Here is a 9,292-nt window from a genome sequence, read left to right as displayed (position 1 = left end):
AAGAATCACAAACACTGGCAGGGGGGAGGGGGGTGGTGAGAGATGGTGAGAAAGTCATCATTTTCTTTTATGCCATTTTTACTAATGTAAGCACAGCCAAGAAAATTAGCACATGTGGGTCTTCCTAATAACAAGCTGATTTTAAAGGAAACCAGACAGAGGGACTGCACCCTGACGCTATTCAGATTTGTTATTTCCTGGGGTTTGGGGGACTTTGTATTTAGAGAACGCTGAACCTTCGCCAGGCAGTTCCTAGTGTTTCACCTGTGATTCGGTGGAGTGACTTCCAAAACAGACAGTGATGGTAAACATGAGCAAGGCCAATGAATTTGCTCTGGGAGAAGAAAAAATATTTGAAGAGAGTTCCCTGAACTTTGAGTTGCATGTATTTGGTGGAAAATAACAACACACAGGTAAAAGTGACGTGAATTCAAAGATAAACCAAAAGGAGGGCTCCATCGGTCAGAAACTTGTCTGTCCGTTAACGATAATGCCCATGGTGTTAAACTTAAGTGATAGCACAAGGTCCTGTGAAGTGACATATTTAGCAGAAAACGTGGAGTCAGAGCATTTTACCACTCTATATTGCCTCAAACAAGAAGCCCTGGCATGTCATAGTATTTGTTTATTAAGCACAAAGCCAGGAATTATCATGGATCAGTATCAAGATTCTAAGATACATTATTCTATTAGTTTTCAATTATTATTTTCTTCAAGGGCACACTGTGGCCTTATTTCCTAGAAATATTCTATTTAGTTATATATAAATTCATAAAAAAAAATTCTCAACATGTAAATGCTTCATAATGTCACTGCATGGTCAATCTTCATTATTCCTGAATGCACATTCATTGAAAACATTTTGCAGTCCTACTGGCAAGCCAAGAGGAATTGTGGCAAAGGTCTCCTTGAGGCTAGCAAATGTAATGAAATACATTGTACAACGAAGCATTGTTTGCAATTGTGACATAACTGCATTCTTATCTACTTCCTGAGTTGCTTTTGTACTTATCTGAGCTGTAAATAGCTCCCAAAGGTCCTTCCAGAGTACCTTCCAGAGAGGCACTCTGATTTCCTTTCCGTTGAGGCACATATCGCTGCTCTGTGCGTGCAGTATTTTATCTTCTTCAGCTCTATTCCCTTTCTCCCATGCGTGTCCTCTCTCCCTCTCTGCCAGATCTCAGACTCTATTCCACTCCACTTGTATTTTCTAAGTCAGATAGAGAAGGGCACTGGCTCTCTACCTATTATTTAGTACTATTTTATTTTGAAACAGTTACAAGGGACAAGAACCCATCTAAAGATTTTGAACAGTAGTAGTTGATTCTATTTCTTTTTTTCCTAAATATTTTTTCTCCTTGTGAAAATAATAAAGGTTCATTTGTAAAAAATTTGGAAATTCTAAAAAAACACAAAGTATAAAAGTGATAATACAAATCAGTCACATACCATTAGCCAGAGATAATCACTCCTAACATTTTTTCCAGTCCCTTTTCCAATCCATATACTTACTTTAAATATTCAGATAGCACTGTGTCCTGTTTTCTCCACCTACCCACCTACCTTTATATTTTGAATATTTAAGTCCCAATGTCCTTTAAATGTGATTTTAATTTCTACAAAATTTTCATAATTTATTTACTCCTTCCCCCCATGGTAGAGCATTTAGATATTTACCAATGTTTCGTATTTAAAATAATGTTACTTAGAATATCTTTCTAGACATTTTTTAAATTGCCTCTCTTCATTAAAACAACATGTGTACCTAAAGAGTGTCAGTCACCTGTGAGGTGAGGGTTGCCATCACAGTTTCTTCACACGAGGGGCCCAGGGAGATCCTACGACTTGCCTAAGGCCACATAGCTAGTTACGGTCATGGGCCACACAATGACATTTTGGTCAATGATGGCCCGCACATAGGAAGGTGGGCCCATAAGATTATAATGTAGCTGAAAAACTCCTATCTCAAAGAGACGCGTAGCTGTCATAAAATCATGCCATAGCTTGTAACATCCTTAGTGCAATACTCACATGTTAGTCGTGACGCTGGTGCAAACCAGCCTACTGCGCTGCCAGTCGTGCAAAAGCACAGCACATACAAAAACGGAGGCAGCCTATGCCATCTCGGTTTCTGTAAGTGCGCTCTATGATATGTTTCCACAATGGCGACATCACCTAATGACAAATTTTTCAGAATGTATCCCCATCGTTATGACTGTGTGACTGTATTTGAAATTTGGAATTCTTTGATTTTTTTTCTTTCTCCATCTCTCATGCTTAATCAAACACTTGAGATGATCTATTTGAATTGCCTTTTTTTACAAAACCATTTATTTCTGTTTTATACTATTGCCACCCATTCCAGGCCCTTGCTGGTAGCCTCACCCTGAAGCCACCTAGATGGCCTTTCTGCCTCTGGGATCTCCTTGTTGGATTCCTTCCTGCCCACCACTATCAGATGGACCTTACTTTAAGCCACTATCCTGTTTAAAAACTTCACTAAACTTCTTAGTGAAAGCCTAGATGAAATATAAACACTTTTGCCTGGCTCTCAAAACCCCATTTTCCCCATCCCATCTTATCTCATCCACTCCCCTTTCTGTCTGCTCACTAATCCTATTCCTGGCTTCCTGACTTCTTTTTATAGTATTTACCCGATTCAAAATACTCTTCTGTTTCACTTCATCTCTTTAAATTTTGCTCAGTCCTGTAAGGCCCAATTCAAGTCTCATTTACTCCATGAAATAGAGTGAGCTTCCCATTGCATTTGAAGTTGGCCAACTTGAGCTCAAAACTCTGCTTTTCTGCTTTTGCTGGGGGAGTTGGGGAGAAATAGTTAACTCCTCTCACCTATTTCTGCATATGCATTTATAAATGTCATATATCTACCTCCCAAGGTCCCACAAAGGATTAAATGAATGTTACATAGTGTTGGTAAGCTGCTAGTGCTAGAGAAAATACTTTCCACACTTAGAACTAGTTCACTATCCCTGTCTATACCACATAATGTAGCACTGAATTTTGTTCTGTCCTATCATATTCTCTCATTGTTTCATATATGTTGGTCATTTTTCCTCAGCTTGGCTGTAAAGTCTCTGAATGGAACACGGTATCTTATATTACTTCTACAATCCCAGAACCTAACACTGCACGTTGTCCTAATGATTACTGGTCCAATCTAGATGAGTTCTAGCTGATAAGGTCTGGATTGCCATCCTTGGGTCACATTGGGATTTAGAAATTAATAGGAGAGTCCCAGCCTACTGTGTGTCTTTGGAGCAGGAATATCTTATACTTTTGGGAGTCTGGGATCAAGGTTAGCACATGCCTTTGTGAAAATGTACCCTCAATTTGGATCTTGCCTCCCGGAGACATTCACTGTATTTTCACAGTAACACTTATTAGGTCCACTTTCTAAAATCAGAGAACAGAAGCAAGATATCCTGTAGACATCCAGGAATAATACCCAGACCTTGGATATCTTTATCAGAAAGCTCAGGCTACCTAATCATGATATGTCATTAAAGATGATCTGCTAATCTCTTCTAAGTTTCTCAATCTGGAATTCTTTTCTCAGTTTTGTTTATCTAGTTACTACAGACCTAAAGAACATCTCCCCCCTAAAAGGTATACCATTAAAAAAGCCAGTTCTAGGGTTAAGGTTAGGGTTAGTGACAAGAAAATAGGGTTAAGGCTAGATAGAGTTAGGGTTAGTGCTACATGTAGGTTTCAAGTTAGGGTTTCAATTAAGTTTGTGGTTAATGTTAAAGTTAAAGTTCAGCTTAAAATTGGGTATAGATTTGGGTGTGTAGATATAGATTTATAGTAGAATTAGTATTAGTATTACACTTAGATTTAGGTTTACGTTAGATTTCTGGGCACAAATAACAATTTTATTTTAAAAATTATAAATATTTCACAAAATATATTCTTGTAAATTCCACTTTGCATAGTAAAAGATGACAGGCCTTTCACATTTTTACCAACTTCCCAGGGACCAGTAAAGCACTGTTGGGAAAGAACCTTCATTTTACAGCATCCAAGATTAAATACAACTATACAGTTTCCCATAGTTTATCAGAATGTCTTTTAAATTTCTAATCCTGAAAAGGCAAGTAACACTTTCAATGTTGATGTGAGCATCCTAAAGTTTAATTTGTAGGTTATTTTTACTTTTTGCTACTTTATTCCCTTTCCTGATATGCCCAACCCTCAACCTAAAAGCTGACACCGTTAAAGAAAAACACCGTGATCTGGGATCCACTTACATTTTACCTGAAAATCAACACTACAGACTTTGGGAGCAAGCACTCATCCTTTGTCAAGCACCATAAACAGAAAACACAATCTGTTTCAATAGGATCATACTTCCAAATTGTTAGATATCGCTCACATCTGTATTTCCAGCCCAGGCCTCTTTCTCAAACTACAAACTTGGATTTCCAATGAATGAATGATGTCCCCATGCAGCCCTTGAATTTCAACAGGTCCCACAGTGAACCCACTATCTTCATAGGCAATGACGTTCCCTTCTATCTAGTGGTGACATACTTTACCGGGTGCTCCAAAACAAAAACCTTCACTCAGCTCATTTTTTTCCTCACCTCCCACTGTCTCATCCTATTGTACCAGTAAAAGTTCTAACAAATCTCCTCCGTATCCCACCTCTGTCTTCAATTAGGCCCTATGATCTCTTGCCTAAAACATTGCAACAACCTCTTAAGTAACTTTCAAATAATTTTCCTACTTTCATCATTTTTCCTTATCCAATATGCCCCCCTCCATTGTCACCAAACTGTGACAACTCTGTCGTGTCATCCACCCACTGAAAATATTTCCTAAATTCCCTTCTAGAGCCTCTTCTGTGAAAACTTTCTCACTCCTCTTCCCCCTGGAATTTTCCAGTTCCTCCTTTGCATCCCACTGTACCTTGTACAACTATGGTTGTACTTACCACACTTTATTACACTTGTCTCCCTGGAGCAGATGGCAAACTTCTAGATGTTGAGACTATCTCATTCATTCCCATACCACCGGTGCACTGAACAGTGCCTAACACAGAGTGAGTGGCCACAAAATTTTGCTGAAAAACAAAAAAGGGTTATGTACAGGACTAAGTGACTTTCACAGATCCCTCTTTATATATTAGTACATCCAGTCCCAAAATAAAACTTATGCTGTGTAAGGTTTCCTTAAAAAGCACACCCTGCTTCTTAACAGGAAGTTTCAGATTAATAAACAGCTGACAGAACAAACTAAATAGCATCCAATGAATCACCCGTTGACCATTCATTGCAGCTAACTAGATACAGGGAGGGAGTAAAGATGGAGACAAACATCATGCTTCACTGGTGGAATATTTTGCAAGATGCTCGAAAGCTCTGGGTATCAGAGCATTGCATATTTCCCTACACTGTGGTGAAATTTCAGGCACAGAAAAAGGCCATAATGGAAATGAATTTGGGAGGCTCTATGAATACAGAAACTGGCTTAATACTAAATTTGTGGCCACAGAATGTCCACCACACCCGACTTTGTCCATGTGTGTAATGTAGAGCTTTGCACATGGTGTACACTCAGTTTTTAGTTGTTATTCATGAGAATGTGATGAAAATATAGGTAATATATGGGTTTTTGGTAACCATTGCACTGCAACAGAATTCAGCAGTGAGTGGGGGGATCACAATTTTAAAACTGAAGAGCTCAGCTGCCCATCTGCCTTATAGAGCTGAAGGCCTAAGAGCCATAGCCATGGTCACAGGCTGCCTGTGCCAAATGCGAGCACTTAAAGCTTTTGCTCTCAGGGAAAAATGCTAAGCCCCAGCACACTGAAAGGTTAGATCCTATTGAGAACTCCCAATGACAGCTTTCACCTGGAAAGTGCATGTGGTCAGAGGAAGCAGAAGGGGATACGTGGTAGGGACAGTGGGATCACGGCCAGACCACACATAGAAACAGAACTCTGCCCCACAATCTGCAGCCACCAGTCCAAAACAGCCAAAATTTGATCAACAAATGCAAGCTTCCTTAATGTTTGCCCTGCCACGCACCATGCTTCCATGGAATTGGAAGGGAGCACTTTTCAGCTCAGGACCAACCAGAGATAGCCCAATAGTCTTCCAAATCCATCACATAGGATGCTCACCTCCAGTCTCCCCAGGTCAACAGCCTCCAGAAGGGGCCTACCTGACCCCTTCTTCCCAGTTTTCCAGCGCACACTTTCCCATTCACGGCCTACCTTGGAGTCTCTGTCCAACACAAGAGATGTTGGCTGACCCCTGTGCCACAGTAAGTGCTCAATAAATAGCCTCTGCTTCTTCTCATTTGGGTGTCTTCGTGGATTTTCACCCTGGGTGTCTTTGAAGCATTCTGCTGCGTGTGATGGAAGGAGGATTCTGCGTTCCAGGGATGGGGCTGGGGAGGTGGGATCTGGAAATGGAAGGGGGCACTTTCTAGTTCCATGGGAGTAGCTGGGGGTGCAGGTAAAAGGCACAGGTGATTCCTCTGGCCGTGGCCTAGGAGCCACTGTAGAAAAGGGGAAGGAGATGACATGAGCCCAGGAGTGGGCCAGTGGTGACCCGAGCAGGAAGAGGGGTACACCGCAGGTGGTGGTGGCAGTGGTGGTGTGGCTGCGCAGCAAGGTGGCCTCGCAGGGAGTGTGGGACCCCAGCCGCAAGTGCGTGCTGTTCCCATGGTGAGACCCCACCGTCCAAGCCCACCCCCATCCTGGAGCTGGAATGCCGGCTTGTCATTGTAGAGGTGGCCACGCAACTGCCGATGGATGACAGCTTCAGCAACTGGAGCAAGAGGAGTGGCTCAGTGGCCAGGAGGAGCTCATCCACAGTCTCCAGTTAAGGAAACCCCCACGGTGGACCTCATGATAGGTGACATGGTGAAATCCCCTAGGGCTCTGCTCCAGTGTAGGAGCTGTGGATCCTCTGGTGCCACCTGAAAATGGATGACAGCGCCCTCACCTGGCAGTCAGAGATGGTGAAGAAGGCGCTGCCCAGCACCCCCATTCGTCTTCCTGGGTCCTGGGTGACCGATGACTGCATTGGCCTTAACTGGCAAGTGGGCCTCATTGTGTCTTTCTGACTTCTGAAACTGAGAACAAGGACTGTGCTAAAACAGGTTCTCATAGGACCAGAGAGGACAAAACAGCCTGAGCGTAAAAGCCAAATGTGGCTCAGACACTGCTAAAGCCAAAGACTAGTGGGTTCTATAAGACGCAGTCATCCTAACGAAGGCAAGTGTGGTTTGCGAATGGCTACCCTCACTTGCATTCTTGATGACAAACTTTATATTCATGTATCCACTAACTCCATCAGTCATTGGTTCAGGGTCGATCCCAACAGGCATTAATTCATCCCACATTTAGACTTAACCTCATGCAGATCAATTATGCTCCAGCACCCAGAGAAAGCCCGCGTGCTTGCTGTTTGAAGCAACTGAAAATTCAGATAGTGAATGCCATCAAATGGCTGGTTAATCTCCTTGACAGATGAAACTGCATGCTGTGTGCACTGTGGTACGAGCATATGGAACAAGAAACTGGTGTGCAGGCTTTCGGCGGCCGTGGCAGCTACATCAGCCTTGATGTGAGGGACTCCATGCTTTTTTTTTTTTTTTTTTTACCATACATTTTTTTTATTGCTTAAAGTATTACAAAGAGTATTACACTCCATGCTCTTGATCACAGGCATAGCCCTCACCTCTGCAATGCTCTCTGTAATGACGGCTATTCCTTTTATGGGTCACATTCATTAGTATGGATTTAGTCATAACAACCTTTACAATGTTTTTGTGTTTGCAGTTATTTTCCCTTTTCATTGTGTATAATACGTATTGGCTGCTTCTCACTTTTCCCCTTCGCGCACCTTTCTGACTCATCTTCTTTCACAAACCAGCTGCTGGCTCTGTTCATCTCTACTGCTAGTGCTCTTCTCCCATCTCATTCATCTCTGTCCTTATCTTTGTTTCCTTTCCTGATGTTTGTTTGTGTTGGTTCCATTGCTCTTCTTCCGAACTCTTCAGGTGAGCAGTTAGCTGGTGGTCTTTAACCTCTTTTGGTTCCTGTTAAACATTTAAGATTATAATTTTACCAAAAGTCCTTTTTCAGCTTTTCCACACATTTTAACATGCAGTGTTTTTGTTTTCCTTTAATTAGAAGCATTTATTAATGTTTTTACTTCCTCTTAAACTCAGGCAAACAGTAAATTTCCAAACGTAAGTCTTAAGTTATAACTTTGCCATTCATTTCTAATTTTACTGAATGAACTACAATTTCTACTTCAACCAATCCCAAGCTGCAGGTTCTCAGGGACACTTCCTCCCCTGATCCTCGGCAGTCCCAGCAGCATTTCCTCGTTCTCTTCCTGTGTGGGCTCAGCAATCCCAGCCTGGCTCATGGAAGGGACTCACTCACACTTCTGCAGGCTGTGGGGCAAACACTTCATGTCCTGTGTCCCCAGGGCCACGTGGCACCAAGCAAAGCCACCCTGGATATCAGCACCCCTTTCATTCTTAGCACCTGAGCACTTCCCTTCCTCCTCCTCCTCCTCCTCCTCCTCCTCCTCCTCCTCCTCCTCCTCCTCCTCCTCCTCCTCTTCTTCCTCCTCCTTCTGTTTTTACAATATTTTTATTGATTTCAGAGAGGAAGGGAGAGGGAGAGAGAGATAGAAACACCAATGATGAAAGAGAATCATTGATCAGCTGCCTCCTGCATGTCCCACAGTGGGGATTGAGCCTGCAACCTGAACCCGTCCTCTGGCCTGAGAGGAAAAGATTTGGCTATCACACTTATTCCAATGGGTGGTCTGTCCTTCCTAGGGATGTTTATATTTTCAAAGAGGTCCTTAGACATGGGCAATGTAAAGTTAAATACTTGCTCAGCTAACATATAGGATACTGAAAGATTAGGGGTATGCTTCTCTTTATTTCAGATGTATCCCTTAAATGACCACCCATATTTCCTATAGATAATGAAAATCCTACTTGTCTATTCATCTTGCATCATTAATTAATTCACTCTACTTTGAATGAGTCACAGTCCCTGCACTCAGTGTGTTTCAGGCAGGCTACGCTAGGCTATGACGTACTGCAGGTTAAGTGTATTAAATACATTTTCACTTACAATGAATTCATCTGGATATAACCCACTCAGAAGTTGAAGAGCATCTGTATTACTCTCCTCCTGCTGTGAACAGATTTTATTATTCCTTTGATGAGTCTCTGAGTACCAAACCATTAAATAATTAGTGACCTGGATGAGCACTGTTTTAAGACTCATTTG

At 42.0% G+C, this 9,292-nt stretch overlaps 1 protein-coding gene across 1 annotated transcript; it reads right to left on the bottom strand.

Annotated features, from left to right (window-relative positions):
* Positions 1-4,954: 4,954 nt before the first annotated feature.
* On the bottom strand, positions 4,955-7,098 carry LOC308514757 (uncharacterized protein). The gene is made up of 3 exons (XM_081085044.1): positions 6,975-7,098; positions 6,239-6,525; positions 4,955-5,083 (listed from the first exon to the last, which is right to left on the bottom strand). The coding sequence occupies exons 1-3, from the start codon at positions 7,080-7,082 to the stop codon at positions 5,053-5,055; spliced, it is 426 nt and encodes a 141-aa protein (XP_080941170.1). The 5' UTR covers positions 7,083-7,098; the 3' UTR covers positions 4,955-5,052.
* Between the last annotated feature and the right edge of the window lie 2,194 nt (positions 7,099-9,292).

This window comes from Myotis nattereri (genome assembly GCF_964212035.1).
Source record: "Myotis nattereri genome assembly, chromosome: 2".
Classification (NCBI taxonomy): Eukaryota; Metazoa; Chordata; class Mammalia; order Chiroptera; family Vespertilionidae; genus Myotis; species Myotis nattereri.
This window is presented reverse-complemented; position numbering and strand designations above follow the sequence as displayed.

Excerpts from the sequence above, each read along its gene's own strand:
- LOC308514757 (XM_081085044.1), bottom strand. The coding sequence starts at position 7,082 with ATGAGGCCCACTTGCCAGTTAAGGCCAATGCAGTCATCGGTCACCCAG. Across the intron at positions 6,526-6,974 it reads TCACCATCTCTGACTGCCAG|TGGCTCCTAGGCCACGGCCA; the intron begins GTGAGGGCGCTG and ends CCTTTTCTACAG. Across the intron at positions 5,084-6,238 it reads TGTTGGACAGAGACTCCAAG|CAAAATTTTGTGGCCACTCA; the intron begins GTAGGCCGTGAA and ends TTTGTTTTTCAG.